The 19,855-nt window shown below is 44.1% G+C and overlaps 1 protein-coding gene across 3 annotated transcripts in view; it reads left to right on the forward strand.

Annotated features, from left to right (window-relative positions):
* BRWD1 (bromodomain and WD repeat domain containing 1) overlaps positions 1–19,855 on the forward strand; it is a 2,304,433-nt gene that overhangs the window by 1,263,942 nt on the left and 1,020,636 nt on the right. For all 3 annotated transcript variants that reach the window (XM_085621250.1, XM_085621251.1, XM_085621252.1), the window contains exon 21: positions 18,500–18,646. In XM_085621250.1, coding sequence (XP_085477376.1) covers positions 18,500–18,646 — 147 coding nt within the window. The remainder of the gene's footprint in view (positions 1–18,499; positions 18,647–19,855) is intronic.

Consider the following 19,855-nt stretch of genomic DNA (forward strand, 5'->3'; position numbering starts at 1 on the left):
CATGTGGAGTGCCTTCACCTTTTTAAAGTGCAAGTGCCGAACACATGACTGAGTTGAAAGGTAAGCATAGACATAAACAAACAGTCAGTTACAATTTCTTTGTTCATCCTGTTGATCCTGTTTAAAATCACTGAATAAATACACAATCATTTCATTTAAATTCATCAGATAAAAAAAGATGGATAAGTATTTATAAATATATAAATAAATACTTAAAAAGGTATAACATCACTAAAATACATATGATATATGTATGTATATCCTAACTTCAACATCACAAGGCTAGACAGACAATATAACAAGAAAGGAGGCGGCATCGCCTGCATCTACCGCTCTAACCTTCTGGTCACGGAACTTCTGGCGGACACCACTGAATCCTGCGAATACCTCGCCCTTGCTATACTCAGCAACTCCACCCCACTGTGCAACCTGCACATCTTTTACTACCCCCAGGCATGAACGACTCCTTCACTGACCACCTCATGGAAATCATCACAGGTAAGAGTTCCAATAATGCTAATGATATTTTCCTCTGTGACTTTAACCTGCGCTGGAACGATCCAAAGGATTCACATGTCAACGCCATCAAGGACCTCCTGACCGATCATGCCCTGACCCAAGCCTGCTCACTACCAACTCACGCAAAAGGGGCCACTCTTGACTGGATTATCTCCAAAGAATCAACAGTCAAGCTTATCTCTATAGACCCATGCGACTGGTCTCAACACCACGCCATCACCTTCCTCCTACCTGACACCCACAAGAAATGGGCACCGCAACCAGTGATTCCGAAACGCTGGATGAGAGATACTAAGAATCTGGACCACAGGGAACTCGAGGCTCGCTTCAAATCAGACCCCCACCCCACCCCCCTGCATATCACAACAGTCAGCGGCCTCAACGAGCATTACTCTGCAGCCATTTTGAACATCCTGGACGACCTAGCCTCACTAAAACTGAAAAGAATCCAAATCAATGACAGAAACCCCTGGTTCACTGGATCCCTTAACAACGAGAGGAGAATCCTCCGACAAGCTGAAAGATCCTGGCGGCAGCATCCCTCTGCCAAGCCAGAAATGCCTACAACAGGAACATACTCAAATCTAAAAAAGAGTTCTTCAGAACTGCACTAGAGAAGGCCAAGAACAGACCCCACAAGCTCTTCGAATCTGGTCAAACACCAATCTAATAAATTGGCCAAAACTTAAAAAGAAACCCCTAAGTCTCTTATATCCTCAGAGGAGTTCTCCTCCTTCGCTGACAAAATCTCAGCCCTTGGAAACAAACTCAAATACATCACATACCCTCAAGCACCTCTCGTCCCGCCTCCTACAGCTACATCGCCCCTACAGGCTTCACCCAAAAACCATGCTCACTGGACTGATTTCAAACTCTACGACAACAACTCAGTGTCCAAAATCCTATCTTCCCTAAAACCCAATAACCATTTTAATGACCCACTCCCTTCCAACTGCCTAGCTACTGTTGCCCAATCCATCATTCCTAGCTGGGCTACAATAATTAACGCCTCTCTCCGGCAGGGAATGATGCCCAACCCTCTAAAAGCCGGTCAAATCCTTCCCATTCTGAAAATGCCATCGCTGGATCTAGCCTCCCCTGACAACTTCAGACCCATCTCCATTATCCCCCTCTTAGCCAAAGTGACTAAGAAATGTGTGCAGCGGCAGCTAAGTCAACACATCAACAACTTCCACCTACTCGATGAGTTCCAATCTGGATTCAGACCAGGGCACAGCACTGAAACCATTATGCTCCACATCGTTGATGACACTCTCCAAGCTCTTGACCAAGGCAAAACCTGTCTCCTCATCCTCCTGGACCTATCCTCGGCCTTCGACACGGTCAACCAGGTAAAACTACTTGAACGCCTCAAACTCAGGATGGGCTTGGATGGCACTGTTCTAGAATGGTTCAGATCCTTCCTCCAAAACCGGTCCCAGAGATTCCTCGTCAACGGCAACCTATCGGCACCATCCCCGGTCACGGTTGGAGTACCTCAAGGTTCAACACTGTCCCCCACCCTCTTCAACCTTTACCTGGCACCGCTTACCGAAGTACTACACACTGCTAATATCTCCTATCATATGTATGCTGATGACACTCAGATCTACATCAAAACCTCATCTCTCGAAGAGATCCTCTCCCTGAACGATGCTTTGGAACACACCGTCCAATGGCTCGCATCCAATCAACTCAAACTTATCACAAAGAAAACTGAATTTCCCCTGATCGCCCCGCCCAATACCAACCTTGAGATTAAATCATGGGTTAAGGCTATCACAGCCTTGAATTGACCACCGACCATCGTGGATTCGGCCAAATCCCTGGGAATCACTCTCGACAGCAACCTGAACATGCGTGACCACATCAACTCAATGGCCAAATCAGCCAGATTCCACCTGAGCTACCTTAGGAAATTGAAACCCTTCCTCGGCGCTCGCGACCTAAAAATGGCTGTCCAAGTACTTGTCATATCTAGACTGGAGTATGGCCGTTCTACCCTCTCGGGTCTACCAAAGATCTCCCTTACACCTCTAAAAGCCTGCCTCAATGCAGCCGCTAGACTACTCACCGGCATGAGGAAATACGACCATATTTCCCCGCACTTGAAAGCTCTCAACTGGCTTCCCATGGAGGCAAGAATACAGCTCAAAGTAGCATGCATCATGCACAAAGCCTTATATCCTAACTCCCCTGCATATCTGAGGCAGAAACTTGTGATCTCCGGAGGAATCAAACTCCAGATCTGCCAGAGACCTCCTGCTCCAACCTGCACGCTTTCAAAAAAAAAAAACTTACAACCGAGCTTTCTCAGGAGCTGCTCCTAGAATATGGAACTCTCTCCCTCCTAACATCAGAAGAATCCCCTCTCTGTCTCGCTTCAAAAAGGATGCCAAAACATTCCTTATGGGCAAATTTCTCGTTTAAACTTGCCTCTACTACCTCTACAGCCCTGATCCACGGCCATCTATTGCCTCCTTTTGGATTATCTACCTCACCCCTTCAGAAACGTGGGGCCTTATCACGAACATCGATTAACACAGTCTATAAAAATGTTATCTCGTCTTGAGTACTTGGATATTTAATCTGTAAATACATGCCCTATCTCCCTTATGTATCCTACACCCTGCCCTCTTTCATTCGATCCGTAACTGGATGATGCTATGCCTATTCTGTACATGCCTATGTTTCTCTGTAAAGCGCTCTGATACCCTAACGGGTCAAGTTCGCGCTCTATAAAACACATAAAATAAATAAAAATTAAAAATGTGTGTGTGTGTATATGTGTGTATGTATATGTGTATGTGTGTATATATATGTGTATGTATATATGTATGTATATATGTACACACAAAGACCAGAACTGCACCACACAGGAGCAAAAAGGAACATATTGGCACATAAATATTTCATGGCTGTATATGAATAATTCCCGAGCACTCCAGTAGTGTTTCTTCATTTATTGTTTCTTCATATAATTGTTTATAAGAGTGAACCAACGTGTTTCGTCCAGTAAACATTAGACTTCTTCATGGCTGGTGGTTAAAATAAATACATGTACCATATAAACAATTTATACAAATAAACTGTACAAATACATACATATAAATACAAAACCTCCACATTGGCATGATGAACAACATAACACATAGTTATTTAAAAAAGAAACAGAGGCAAACCCATGACACACTGTTGTGAAAAAGACGAACTGTTAAACCATAACAAATAGTTTACAAAAAATACGATATAATCATGTTAATTGTAATCATAGACACAAAAAAGAGAAGACAGAAGAGCTATGATATTAAGAAAGCCACCTGTGTCAAACAGGGGAGAGAGAAGATGACACCAATTCTATTTTGATAAAAGGCAATGGTCCAAAAAGAAAAACCAAGAACAATTGTATCAAACAACATCACCCGTCCATGAAGGATTAAAAACCAGAGAATAACCAACAATGCAATGGAGACATACCCTCTCTAAGGATTTGGGCGTCTACGATAAATGTATGACCATAGTGCTGGTCATGCACTAATGGTCTGGAATAACAATAAAATAGAAAGTCCCCGTGTTCAAGGCAAAGAGAACTGAAAAGCAAAAGTAGTGCTGACACGGGATGTTGTGATAATACATACCAGACTTTTTAAGTTTGATATTGGATAGTTCTAGTCATTGAAATGATTAGCTGTAATTGGTTTGTTGCGTACGAACCATTTCAGTATGGCATCTGCAAGAAACAGACATGAGTTCAATTAGGGACGAAAGAGCAACATATGTCCGGGTTTTATTTATGCGAACGTGGTGTGTGTTGGAACTTTGTTTTAACAGCTGATTAGCAACACTCAGAAGCACTGGTTTAGTATTGTTTTTATTTTTCCAGTAGCGGTTAAAATAAATGTTAATGACAAACTAAGATATTGTAATAATATGATGCAGTATTAATAAAAAGTTCACACACACAATTGAAATTTTGAATAATAGAACACTGCAAGAATTCTCTCTTTTGTTTTTTTCATTTAAATTGAGCACCAAAATGGCACTTTTTAGATTGAGAAAGGCAGTTGAACTGCCGAAAAGCTTCTCTTTTTCTTGTCCTTGTGTCTGGAGAGACAAGATCAAATAAAAAGGTTTAAACTGCTGTCATCTTCGAGTGCAATCTCTCGTACTCAAACAGTTTGGGAGGTTATGTGGAATATATATATATATATATTCACTGAAAAAAACATAGGTTTCACACACGTTATAGTTACGAATTAGCATTTAAAAAACCTTGCAAATTCACTTAAAAAACCATAGGTTTCACACATGTTATAGTTAGGTGGACATTTCACTCGTAAAAAACCAATGAAATTCCCCCGTTATAGTTAGTTCAGAGAACTAGAACTCGCGCGACCGCCACTCTATCACAAGGATGATGTCATCAGTGATGCCACTGACCAGATCATGAGTGATGTAATATGTGACGTCATGAGCAGTGGATTGCGGGCGCGCGAGTTATAGTTATCTGAACTAACTATAACGGGGGAATTTCATTGGTTTTTTACGAGTGAAATGTCCACCTAACTATAACATGTGTGAAACCTATGGTTTTTTAAGTGAATATATATATATCTATCTATCTATCTATCTATCTATCTATCTATCTATCTATCTATCTATCTATCTATATATATATATATATATATATATATACCTACATAGGTGATGCCAACATGGTGAAAAATGACGGCGGCGCTGGAAGGGATTTGGTCGGGGATGACTCCCCTTCCAATCGTTCTGTGGACAGAAGCAGCTGACTGGAGTAAGCGAAAAATCTTGCACTATGCTTTTACAAGACAATTGACTGCTGCAAACATGCCCGAATGACAAAGTACACCAAGGAGCTGAGCAGAGTACTGTCTTTTTGCCAGCAAAACGCGCATTCAACCGTCACACTTACCTGCATGGATGGTGCACTATGGGTGATGCAGGCCATAAGCAGTCAAATGCCGATTAAAGACTACAGAAAACGTAAGCTCAGCTGCACTCTGCGTTACTTCCTGTCCGTGATAAAGGCAGCATGGCCGAAACCGGTCGGACTATAGGAAGCGCTGTGCCGAATTTCTCCAATTAAAAGCTGCTTGTCTCCAGTATTGGGTCTCTTGCATTTATATTCACAGAGAGTGGAATTTGGCGGGCTGCTCCGTACCCGTACTAAGAGACCGCCCTGCAGGGTTGAGGGCTCCCCATTCGGAGGTTCTTGTGCTAATGTATAATGAGGGAGCACGACCCACACGCCGCCACCAGACCTACATAGGTGATGCCAACATGGTGAAAAATGACGGCGGCGCTGGAAGGGATTTGGTCGGGGATGACTCCCCTTCCAATCTTTCTGTGGACAGAAGCAGCTGACTGGAGTAAGCGAAAAATCTTGCACTATGCTTTTACAAGACAATTGACTGCTGCAAACATGCCCGAATGACAAAGTACACCAAGGAGCTGAGCAGAGTACTGTCTTTTTGCCAGCACAACGCGCATTCAACCGTCACACTTACCGGCATGGATGGTGCACTATGGGTGATGCAGGCCATAAGCAGTCAAATGCCGATTAAAGACTACAGAAAACGTAAGCTCAGCTGCACTCTGCGTTACTTCCTGTCCGTGATAAAGGCAGCATGGCCAAAACCGGTCGGACTATAGGAAGCGCTGTGCCGAATTTCTCCAATTAAAAGCTGCTTGTCTCCAGTATTGGGTCTCTTGCATTTATATTCACAGAGAGTGGAATTTGGCGGGCTGCTCCGTACCCGTACTAAGAGACCGCCCTGCAGGGTTGAGGGCTCCCCATTCGGAGGTTCTTGTGCTAATGTTTAATGAGGGAGCATGACCCACACGCCGCCACCAGACCTACATAGGTGATGCCATATATGTGTGTGTGTGTATGTATATATATGTGTGTGTGTGTATGTATGTATATGTGTGTATGTATGTATATGTGTATGTATATATGTATGTGTATATATTTATGTATATATATATGTGTGTATGTATGTGTGTATGTGTATATGTATGTATGTGTATGTATGTATGTGTATGTATGTGTGTATATGTATGTATGTGTATATGTATGTGTGTATATGCATGTATGTATATGTATGTGTATATATGTATGTATGTATGTATATATATGTATGTATATATGTATGTGTATGTATATATGTATGTATGTATGTATGTATGTATATATATGTATACGCTTCAAAACACCCGCTAGGTGCACTCTCAGGTGGGTGCTGCTGAAATGCGGGGGTGCACCCACATACCAATTTCAGCTCCAACTCTCCTCCAAATCAAGGGAAATCCCAAAGGAAGACAGCACTCGCGGGGGCAGGTTCCGTAAGTTTATTTACACAGAACGCTGGCAGTCAACAGACCCGTTTCGGCAACGGCCTTCTTCTAAGTCTACCGAGAACGCCGGTATCCCTGTTTATAAACCACATTACTCCCGTTGACAACACTAACAAAGGACCAACGTGAAATCACAATAAGCCTTCAAAATCAAATATGGGGAGCGCCATTTTGGAATGTCAAAAACTGCTCCACAGTTAAATACATCGTGTTAAACACCATAAATTCTAGATACGAAAATAGCCATATCCAGAAAAATGTGTATAATATTAGATGGTGTCTGCCAAATACATTAAAGGCACACGGTAAAACACATACCCATACAAATACTGGGTGCTCAAAATTCAATAGATGACGTCCTGAATGTGCTCTTACAGTTTATGGCTATCCCCCAATAATTTCATATAAATGCATATAAATTCCGCCCTGGATGGGCCAATTTAGAAAGGTATTCACCCTCAATCAATAGATAGTGTCGATAATCACAGGAAAATGCATCCAGCAGGGAAATCTACAGGGAAGGCAGTGTATACTATGAATACAATATATAGAATATTTACACAGACTGAATGGCGAGCTTCCACACATACAGTGACACCAGTAGGAATCACCTATATGGGTCCTGCATTGACAGTAACTAAAAGGTAAATCGCACAATAACTTGAAAAACAAATCAAAACGAAACAAAACAGAGCAAAACATCATCCATACATTCCTATATACATTGCTGAAAAGGACCGGTAAATCATTCTCCTAGATGTACCGCCAGTTCCTCACTGCTATTGAGGCCCTGGGGTGACTTCGTGTGGAGGTCAATTATAAAACTGTATTCCAACCGTCTTAACCTTAAGATCCTATCCCCACCTCGTGGATTATTCGGCACATGGTCAAGACAGAAATAGCTAAGCAAATCCCTATTGCGTTGATGCTTTTTCTCAAAATGACGTGCAATAGGGTAAGCCTCAACCCCATTGGCTATTGCCCGCATATGTTCCAATATCCTAATTTTAGTAGGATGGATCGTGCTCCCTACATAACGTAGGCCGCAGGGGCAGATAAGACAGTACACAGTGTAGGGGGTGGAACAAGTCATGTGATTTCGAAATGGCACAGCAAAGGCATATTGGAAATGGATGAATTCTTGTTTCTGAGACAACTTAATCCCACTATCCCGACTTTTTACCACCTCCCTAAGGTGCATAAGAACAAGCAGGAACCACCTGGGAGGCCAATAGTGGCTTCACAAGGGAGCTTGACTGAACACATGTCAATATATGTGGACTTCTTTCTTTTACCTCATGTTAAGGCTTTGAAATCCTACATCAGGGACCCGAAATACCTTTTGGGACACATTGCATCTGTACGCTGGGAAGAAGGTTTTAAGCTGATGGTGCTTGATATCACGAGCCTGTACACTTCCATTGCACACGAGGATGGCTTGGAGGCCATGAAATATTTCTTGGACAAGCGCCCTTTTAAGTATATGAAACATAGTACATTGGTGTTGGAATTTGCTAATTTTAAGGTTAAGACAGTTGGAATCCCGGTACAAGGTACTCACCAAGTACAGGAGAGTCTGAGCAGGACGCGAGCAAGCAGGGGAGCCCACCGAAGCAAGAGAAGACCCTCGAGAGGAACCACAGGCCAAAAGCACAGGAGTCGCAAGAGGACCTTGAGCAGCTTACCAGAGATGAAGGGCCACGATGCAGAGGATGAGGTGAGGGTAAAGATCTTGGCAGGAAGAGATGCTGGAGGCTGGAGCTTCTTGTTGCCTGAAGCTCTGTATTGCAGAGCCAAAAAGCCTTGGCAACGGCAAGTCGACTCAGTGCACAGGGGTTCAGTCCCAGTGGTTCTGACAACGGATAGTGGGCTCGAAATTGCAGTGAGGGCAGGTCAGGCCGCGAGGGAGTTGCAGACCCACCACCTGTGTTGCTAAGCCTTTTGAAGTCCGTGAGACTTCAGGAGCAGCTGACCGGTCAGCTTTGTTGCGGTTCCTGCAGATGTAAAGGAGTGACTCCTTCACTCCAAGGGTGATTACTTCGGAGTGTCCTCAATGTCCACATGCCTGGAGAGGAACCTGGATAGAGCACAGACGACGCAGAAGACTGGCAAGACAAAGAGACCAGGAGCAGCAGGAGTCTTCCTTGGTGCAGTCTTGGTTACAGGCGAAGACCAAGGTGCCCAGACCGTTGAAGTTGAAGTAGTTTTTGGTTTGAATCGAATGGTTTCGATCTTACCTCTCGGATAGGTGTCAAGCGGTTTCCCTTCCGCCGTATCAGTCCAAATTCTCTGATGTTCACCACGACGTACCACAGGGGTCAGCGATAGCCCCATCCTTTTTAATGTTTATATGCGACCCCTGGTTGAAATCATAAAAGCTCATGGTGTGAGACTTGTGAACTATGCTGATGACACACAAATCTTCTTTTCTTTAGAGGGTCATCATTCCATTCCACTAACAGCTTTCCATGACTGTATGCGAGACACTGCCCACTGGCTAAGAGCAAATTCTCTTCAGATTAATTCAGGCAAAACAGGTTTTAAACTGCACCACCGGGAGGATTCCCCCTCCTTTTCCTGGAAATCTTTGGTCTTCTTTATCTACACCTACTCTGGTACCGGCTAAAGCTGTACGCAATTTGGGAGTCATGCTCGACGCCACTCTAACTTTGGAGATGCACGTCAATAAGGTGGTAGGGACTTGCTTTTCTTTGATTAAAGCTCTGAAGAAAATTTTTCAATTACTACCAGAGGTGGCCAGAGCATTGGTCACTGGCAGCATTATCCTCAGTAGACTAGGCTACTGCAATGCTCTAGTGCTGGATGCCCCCACATTTTTGATTGAACGCCTCCAGAGAGTACAAACTATGGCGGCTAAACTGGCGCTGATGAAACCGTGGCGTTCATCAGGTTCATTGGCTCTTGCAGAGCTTCATTGGTTACCGTTAACACAGAGGATCCAATTTAAGTCCTTATGTTTGGTTTTTAAGGCCTTGCATGGATTAGGACCCATGCCCCTTTAAGAGATCTTTACGTGGTTATCACCTACTAGGTGTCTTCGTTCGGCTACTGCTTACTTGGTGAAAGTTCCAAAGATTCGAAAAGCCAAGTCAGGGGGTAGGGCCTTTAGCTTTGCTGCAGCTAAGCTCTGGAACGGCCTTCCCCTGGAACTCAGACAATCTCATGACCTTCTGCAGTTCAGGAGAAAACTCAAGACATTTCTGTTTCCTAGAGCTTATTAACTCTCCTTATTGCTCTATCTGTTCCATTTCCGTTCCCTCCAAGCCACTTGTCAATGTATCATGTAATGTAGCGCCGGGATACCCGTTGGATGATTGTTGCGCTTTACAAATACCACATACAATACAATACAATCTTGTCCCTCGACGTATCTGGAGAGCCACCCACAGGTAAGCCCTTAAGTACCAAAAAGAAAGGGTTGGGACGATTCTGTAGTCCCTCCCAGAGGAGGTGCTGGACAGAGGGGAGGCTACTCTCATGTCCTTCGTCCAGTTTCACACCAGAGCGAGAGCCAAGGGCTCCCATAACTGGTTCTAACTAGAGTATGCAAGGAGGGCACCAAATGTGCCCCTCAAAGTAGTCCGGTGGCACTTACAAGCGCCCCCAGCCCAATACACTGATTGCAATCTGGGAGGTGGTCACACCTCTCTGGGACATAAAACTTATTGTTCTACCTTCCCGTGCTCAAGCTCAGCTGAGTAGAATCATGTCTGGGGTCGGCAGCAGCACTAGCTTGCTGGCAGACCCTTGAAGGCTGTTACCGGGAGAACTGGGGGCTTCATAGAGGAGCCCCCCAGTGCATGGAATCATACCTCCACACCTGTAACAGTGTTGGGGTAGGATTCCAACATGTTTGATACCAAACATGCCCAGGTTTGGCACAGCCAATATATAGTTACCCATTGCATAATGGCACATGACCACTATATATCAAAATGGCTGACCGCACTTACAAAGCCTGGAGAATTGACTCCGGGGTTTGTAGGGGGTGTCCTGCTCATGCCTGCCTGCCTGCCTTAGGGATGACTTATAGGTTTTAAGTGTAGTGACCTCCGATATAAGGAAACCTATATCTGACCTCAGATATATTAAACTTTATATCTGTCATAAGTGGTGCTAGGCACCAGCTTACACAGGCTTCAATGCAGGTCTGCAGTCACAATTGAAGTGAACTCCCCTGGGTGGCACAATACATGCTGCAGCCCGTGGGAGACCCTTGGTGTACCTATGCCCTGGTTACCTTAGTACCATATACTAGGGACTTAAATGGGTACACCAGTAGCCAATTGTGAAGGTACCAAAGTATTTACTATGACAAATTTAGGGAGGAAGCACAGTGGCTGGGGTCCTGATTAGCAGGATCCCAGGCAGACTTGTAAAAAGAAATATACTGACACCAGCAAAAAGTGGGGTTATCCATGAAAGCAGATCCTACTTTCCTACAATGATTCTAATTAATCGAACAAATATATTTTAAATCTGTTGAGCTGGGTGAATGCCAGATTTTTTGTTACTGCTGCCCTATACTACCTTCTTTCAAGACAAACTGCTGTTGGAAACCAGGCAGCCTTCTTGCCGAAAGTCGTCTGTTTCACGTTGGACAATCCATCTCTCTTCCAGCATTCTTTGCCTCTCCTCACCTCTCGAAATAGGAGGAGAGACTCCATTGGCTAGATCCCTATAGGGCTTTAAGCTTGAACCTTGATCGCACCAAAGACCAACAGCCAGATAATCAGCTCTTTGTGGGGTTCTCCAGTGCAAAGAAAGGCAAGTCTTTTAGAAAAAGGCTCTTTTGAAGTGGATAATCCTCTGCATTAAATTAAGATCTGCTACGCACTGGTTAAAAAGCTGCCTCCGAAATGTCTTGATTGTCCATTCCAGTAGGACTAAGGCTGCCACCACTGTATTGACACCCAAGAGTGCCAGCCTGTCAAGCCACACCCTGAGTGTCAGTGCACACATTCACAAAGCACTACTGCCTTGATAGCCAGGTCTGAGTAGAAGGGCGTTTTTCTCATTTGATCCTGGAAGTCTTTTTGGACTTAGCCCACTCTAAAGACACTTCCCTTTTGGAGGTACTACTTTCATATCTATTCTAGAGCATCGTTAAAACCCATGGACTCAACATCATGTCCTACACTGCCGACACGCAACTCATCCTTTACCTCTCCAAAGACACCACCAACATCAAGACCAACTTCCACTACTGCATCACAGATGCAACCAACTATGAAGGACAACTGCCTGATGCTCAACCCTGACAAGACAGCGGGACTGATGTTCTGAACAAAAGCTCCGCATGGGACGCATCCCAATGGCCCTCAGAACTCACACCCTCTCTTACCCCCACTGACCACGCTAGGAACCTTCTTTCCGACAAGCTAACCATGACAACTCAGGGTAACTCAGTCTCCTCCTCCTGCTTATTCATCCTCTGCATGCTTCGTAAGATATTCAAATGTCTATCTCAAAGCTCAAGATTCACCATCACCCAGGCCCTCACCTCCAGCTTACTGGACTACGGCAATGCTCCTTGTACAGAAAAGATGCCAGTTCAAAGCCCTGACCCATGCATATAAGGCCCTACAAAAATGCGGACCTGCCTACTTGAACCACCTCTTGAACTTCGATCAGCCTACCAGACACCTATGTCCCACACCCCTTTCTCTAACCCTCACCGTCCGCATCCAACATAGCAGATGCGGAGGGCGCTCCTTCTCATACCTGGTCTGGTGGCTTAGTAGGCTAATGCCTCCACAGTAGGTGCCTGTGTTTGAACTCATGGTCACATGTTCAAATTCCGATGGGTCCACTCAGCCTTTTATCCTTCTGAGGTCGGTAAAATTAGTACCACTGAGTTGGGTAACAATAAACATCTGTTTTTCAGTGCCAAGATACCCTTCTGGGTGAATGTTCACTTTAGAAATACCCATGTTTTGTTATGTTACCTGGCAGCGAAGACATGTAACGAGCTACTCTTTCATCTGCGGACCTCCCCATCTCTGCCAGAGTTCTGAAAGTCCCTGAAGATCTGGTTATTCGGCTAATCAACTGAAACCTGCCAGGGCCTAGATACCCTCACGGGTGATAAGTAGTGTTCTACAGATCTCCTGATTAGTTAATTGAGGTATCTACGGTTAGAAGTAGCCATCAGAAGGACAAGTTACTACTCTATGGCAACGCTCTTTCTGGTGGCTACTCAATTTGACTGCAAATTCCTCACTGCCCTCCCTCCTTCCCGTTATGTGAGTGGTCTCTTTTTGCCATCTAAAATGTTCCAAATAAGAGATCTGCACACTGGTACCCACATTTGCATTCAGGGCGTGGAAAGAGTCTAGCAAGTAAATGAAATTGGTGCACCCCAATAGTGCTCTGATCAGTAATTTCTGGGGTGTAATGAAGCCAACGCGGAGTTGTATGGCGCCACCTAGCAGCATGCTGCAGCACTGCTGAGAACATTTCTAAAGATGAGGACTTTGCAGTGAGATTCAGTATCCACCAGAAAGTACATTACTGAGGTAAGAAACTTGTTTCAGGTCTCTTTAAGGTATCTGGATACCTGAAAGTGATGGCACCAATAACATTGTTTCCTTCGAATACCATTCTTCAAACCCCTTTCTAACCAGATTTCCGTTGTGGTCTGGCCATCCAATGTAACCTCCTTCGGTAGGGAACTCTGGCAAGCACTGGTTGGTTTCAGGGTAGACAAAGTAAACAGAATATTGGGTACATAGCTGACTAAGATGACACAGAGAGTAAGAGGAGAACGTGGATCTAAAGAGTAAGCTCTGCGCAAATGAAGTCTAAAGTCAAAGCTCAGAAGGAACACGCACTCATAGGCAAGTTCGCATTCAGACTGACACACACCCAGGATGGTATATGAAGATTTTTTTTTTTTTTAATCAATCAACTTTATTCGGTGCATAAACCATAAAAGTAGAATATGGAAGAGGTGTGGTGCCGCGGCCAGGGCGACTGACTCTGGAATCTGGGGATCACGGTTCGATTCCTGGCGCCGGCAGAAGATTAGCCCAGCACCTTACGGGTGATTGTTCGTGCTTTACAAATGTGGATTATTAATAATCGAAAGGTTAAAACCAATAAATAGTGTACATAAAACACCAGAGATTAAACCATTTTAAAATGCAAAGATCGACAATATATAGAAAAAGAGTCTTTCTTGTACCAGCCTAAAACCTATTCTTAAATTATCTAATTCATTATACATAAATACTATTTAGCATTTGTACATCTCCAAATTCTAGTCTTCCCCAGTCCATCTTTGATTTAATCTAAATATAGTTCTACGGGACATCTCCATTGACTGTATCGGGATGCTTTAGCAACTTTGCCCTGATGCTTCAGCTCCTTTGGCAATATTTTGCTACTGCGCAAACAGTTTGATTATTTTGTCTCTGCTCACAAGAGCCTGTCGTGTCCCTTAGGTCAGTCCAATCATGTACATACCGATAACATACTTTGTGTCCCATCCACACGACATAACTTTCTTCCACAGGTGACCTTTTACCCAGTAGCTTACTTGTGTCTCTCTGACATCAGGCTCTTGGTACCATAGCTTAATCCCTGTACCTGACGTACATAAACATGTCCCCAGGCACGGTAGATTTATTCTGTACAAGGGGCAGCACTTTTTTTCTGATCAATGGCCAACAGCCAGCTGTGCATATTCATGTTTGTTTAGCAAAGGATTAGCAGGGGATTACTGAATGTTTTCAAAACATATTGATTCTACAAAAACCCCAGAGTGACCGCTTTAGTATAAAAGACCCTCACTGTCCCTTAGACAGACAGAGGAGAATTCCTTCCAAGGTGGACTGAGACTCTGCCGGCTGATCCTTGCGGGGTGCCATCCTCGACACATAGACAGGGTCCTTAGTTCAGAACCATCAGGTGAGGGGTTAGTGCTTCTTAGGAAATTCTTGGTTCCATTAGGGGATATCCTAGCATGTACACATATATGCTTCACCTACACCTCTAGGCTAGGCAGTTAGGTAGGCTACGCATCGTAGGAGTATGCCCAGGGTATTGTGTTATGTAATATGCTTTTATTCATCTTATTAGACTATGATAGAAATGTATCTGCTATTTACGATATTTGTACTAGCGATCACATTTGTCTGCTCAAGTCTTTTGATTGTCGCAGATAATTATTTGAAATTGTCCCAATCATCATTCTATGTATTCTGAGAAAAGCAAGCACGAGTGACTGAGCAAAAGATACCATATTGTTTCCACGATATCTGAGGAATCAGGGTTGTCATGTTCAGTGGTTGCCAGAAACTACAAAAACCACTGTAGAATACAGGGGGGTGGTAGTGGCACCGTAGAGCTAGCTGGTCTAACCTTTGACTCATCCTGTGGGGGTGTCCAGAGTCTGTCTGCACACCAAGCCCTCAGTTTAGGTCATCCAAAACGCGCAGGTCCTGGGGGGGTCCTAGGAACTACACGACAAGCCTAGCACAACTCGACATTGCCTAGCCCTACATTTTTTGAGGATAGGGAGAATCCAGGACATCCTAGGTTTTGCATATGCAGTGCAAAAGAAAGAAAGTGCTGGAGGTTCTTATCTACATACTGGCATGATGGACAAGCAAGGCTCTTATCTGTCTTAGATTTCCATTTTGCACAGAAAGACTGCAGAGGAAGTGTGCCATGTCTAAATCTGACATACAGTTGCATGCCAAGGGGACCGAAATATAATTTAAAAACTGTTTGCACATGCAATGGGATTTTAGATCGAAAAAGGCAACAGTTAAAGTTGCTTGTCTACTATTGCTCATCTCAATTGCCCATGTATGAGCCTATAAAGCTTCGTTGAGCGCTATCTTAGAAGGGAGCGAGGGACAATCGTAATCAGTCTAGAGTTCTTTAAATGCAAAAACAGTTGAGGGACAGAATGCAGAACAATGTCATACATTCACCCCAGTACAGAGATCTGGGCCTAAATCCATCATTTTTTTGCTCACAATGCCGCTCCAGTTTGATCCCAGCCATATGCAAATCAGTCTTGACCCTGTGCCTAAAGGGAACAGTCTAGCCCGAACTGCCAAGCCAGGTCCTCCCTGTACTGGAAACAAGCATCCTAGGACCGGTTTCAGGGTTTCACCCCTCTTCAGCCAGATTAGCTCGATTCCAGTGGCATGGAGAGCACGGGACCCACGTCTGGGCATACCCTTCCCACTCTGGGTGACAAATGCAAAAACAACAGTTGATGGACAGAATGCAGAACAATGTCATACATTCACCCCAGTACAGAGATCTGGGCCTAAATCCATCGTTCTTGTGCTCACCATGCTGTTCCAGTTGGAACCCAGCCATATGCAAATCAGTCTTGACCCTGTGCCTCAAGAGAACAGTCCAGCCCGAACTGCCAAGCCAGATCCTCCCTGGACTGGAAACAAGAATCCCACGACCGGTTTCGGGGTTTCTCCCCTCTTCAGCCAGTATAGCTGGAGGCATGGAGAGCACAGGACCCACGTCTGGGTAGACATGGCTTGGGAGTTCGGGCTGGACTGTTCCCATGAGGCACAGGGTCAGACTGATTTGCATATGGCCATGTCTGAACTGGGGTGGCGGAGTGAGCTAAAGAATGATGATTGATTAAACCCAGATCAGTTGACTGGGGGTGAGTGCTTGTAATGTTCAACACTCCGTCCATCATCCCCTTTTTGCTTTGGTAGCCCTAAGTTGGCAGGGTATGCCCAGACGTGGGTCCCTTGCTCACTTTGCCACTGGATTCAAGCTAACCTGGCTGATGACGGCTGATTAGCCAGAAACCGGTCCCAGGATGCTTGTTTCCGGTCCAGGGAAGACATGGCTTGACAGTAAGGGCTGGACTGTTACCATGAGGCACATGGTCAGAATGATTTGCATATGGCCATCCATGTCTGATCTGGGGTGGCGGAGTGAGCTAAAGAATGATGATGGATTAAACCCAGATCAGTTGACTGGGGGTGAGTGGTTGCAATGTTCAACACTCCGTCCATCATCCCCTTTGGTAGAGTTCTTTAAAGCCAATTTGGGAGCAAATTTCTCTAATCAACCAAATCCAGTGGATCCTATGGTTCTCATCTAGTTCAACTATCTCTTTGAAGACATTATAGTATTCAACTAGGGCAGATGATGACTTGAGCCTTCTCCATAATGCGACTGGTCTTAACTGTGCTTTGTGAATTATCTGTTTTACACCCAGATCCCAACATAGGGCCAACAGGGGCGTGCTCTTCGGAAGCCCAATCAAAGATCTTAAAAAGTTGTTCTTCACTTTACCCAGACTGGATAGACCTGAAAAACACCACAGCTCTGCTGCATAAAGGGCACTGCCATGCGCCTTCAAATTATAGACTTTCAGAGCAGGTAGGATCGGCCTGGTTTTAGACACCCAATACAATCTCTGTATCTGGGATATACTACTTTTCTTCACCTGGGCGGACCAAAGCACGTTATGGGTAAAACATATGTCTAAATAAGTCGAATTCTGGGACTATATATATATATATATAAAACGATAAAGAAATGTGAGGTATTGAGCTTGGGAACTTCACATGGTAAGACTGAAGCTTGGTTAGTTATTCACCCACAGTTGCTGTTACAGATACTGACTCCATGTAACGACATATAGAATATGCTTGCAAAGGCAGGGCCTGTGGCGCATATACCTTTGGTGATGTTACAATAGTAACTTGAAGACAATTCTCACAGTGGACAAGAAACACCCTCTAGGCTGTCTGCTCTGCCCACCAATCCTGGTGATCAAACAGGAACATACAAGGCAGTAACAGCAAGGATGTAGAACTACCCCCATGATAGACTAGGAGCAAATAACAAACCACACAAGGGAGCTGGAATCTAAGATAGGAGGAACAGGAAGCTAGCAAACTAGAAAATTGAACTAAGGTTAAATGTGAATAAGGCAGGCAGTGAGGAAAAAGGTAAATACAGAAGGAGTGAACGTTCAAGGATGACAGATGCACTAAATAATACTGTCTCAGTAATGAAGCAAGCGTTGCATGCAATGCTAGTTCAAGGAATAATGATTAACTGAAGTTCAGGAACTCAGGAAATAAGGGGTCAGTCAAACAGGAACACAGCTACAATGACCAAGTTGGACTGAAGGAATCTGTAGCTTTAAAGAACTCACTGACGACATGCTTCAGGTGCGAGCAGGCTAGCATCAGCCAGCCACAGATGTGCTGAATTCCTCCACCTCTCCTTGGCCTGCAGGGTTGGAAATGAAGCAGTGAACTGAGAATTCTAGTTAAGGGAGATTTTTGCAAGAGCAGACTGGCTTCCACATAACGCGGCATGGATTTGGAATGGATGAAAACGTCAGAATAAAGCCCAAAAGGTTGTAAGCCAGTGTATGCATACAGTGGAAGGGTTGCAAGCATATTAGAACACTAGAATGTTCCACAGTTAGGTTCCCCTGTTGGTGGGCACAAGAGTTCAGGGAGCAATTTGTGACATTGGCTCAAGCAATAGAGATTAGGAGCTGGGATTTAGAGTTGCAGTCCTATATTATGGTCTGAAGACTATATTTATTATTTTTCAGATGAAGTCAGAAAACTCGTCCCTAAGATCCAAATTGAAAAGTAACTCCAGGCGAAAAAATCCATGTTATCAAACTCGAAAAAATGTAGACCAGTTTATTGAATATTCATGTGAGGAAGGGGAAGAAACTGTTCTCTCTACAGATGTGGTAAGTGTGTGGTGTTAAAGGTGGTAAACTGTAATGCTGTACAGTGTGTTCTACACATTTATATGGTCTGTTCATCTAAATTGTCATTTCATCCATTTGCTTCACCGCATTTCTCACTACATGTAGTTTGAATCCATGTTTGAGGAGAAGGAATGTCTTGCTTGTTCCAAAGTGAATGTTTGTTCCTCTACATATTTACTCATTCATTTAGGACATCTGTCTGTGCCCTACTGGCACTTGGTGTATTTATCTTGTAGCGCCTGTTCATCTTGGTATGTTAAATTTTTTATATTTTTCTGAAGGATATGACTTGGCAGTTGGAGACCCATCTGTTTCCTTTTGTTAATGGGTCTATAATTTAATAAGGACTGTGATTTATTTGGTTGCAGAAGTTGATTTTGTTTTCCTTAAAATCCACTGTGTCTCTGGTGGCACGTTTGTTTGTGCTTTGCTCTAGTTAGTAGTCTTTGTGATGTTAAATCATTTTTCACTTTGCTACCCTTTACATTAGGTGATATTTCACAGCCGAAAAAACTATTTAAGTACTTTTTGACAACTATCAATCCTTTGCCAATTGTATATGCCATCAACATTGGGGATCATAGCATGTAGGCAAAGAACTGTTACTAATATCTGCTTGAGACTTCTAACTGCAGATTCCTTACCTTTGAATATTCCCAGATGTCAGACTGGATCCGGAATTTTTTTTACAATTCTACTTGCTCATCGTTAAGTAGTGTTGTTCATCTCCGCATGGCATTGGTGGATTCATACATGCCGGTAGTCACGTGCCCTCTGCCATTATACACGCCACCCCAATGCACTGACCTTAGTTCCTCCTTTTCCGTGCCATTAGCACGAATCAGGATCGAGCTCCCCTTAGTCGTTTTTGACTGACTTCAACACTTTTGTCGACAACTGGTGTGCTATTTATGCTTTTTTGACAGAAATGTCTCAGAAAAATTCCACCGGTTGAATCCTTGTGGGGGTTGTCATTGACCCTCACCTGGTCTGTTTGTGGTGCCTTGAAAAGGACCACAGCTCTGCTTTTAGCCGCTTGTCATGCAACTCTGTGCAGGGTAAGTTCACATGGGCGAGGTCGCAGGACCGATCCCAGAGACGCCACGTCAGTTCTCGTTCCGCTCCAGGACGACTTCTGGTAAGTTCCACAAGAAGTTGAAGCGCTTTATGCCTTCTCCACTTCGCTCC

This window comes from Triturus cristatus, chromosome 8 (assembly GCF_964204655.1).
Source record: "Triturus cristatus chromosome 8, aTriCri1.1, whole genome shotgun sequence".
NCBI classification, from domain to species: domain Eukaryota; kingdom Metazoa; phylum Chordata; class Amphibia; order Caudata; family Salamandridae; genus Triturus; species Triturus cristatus.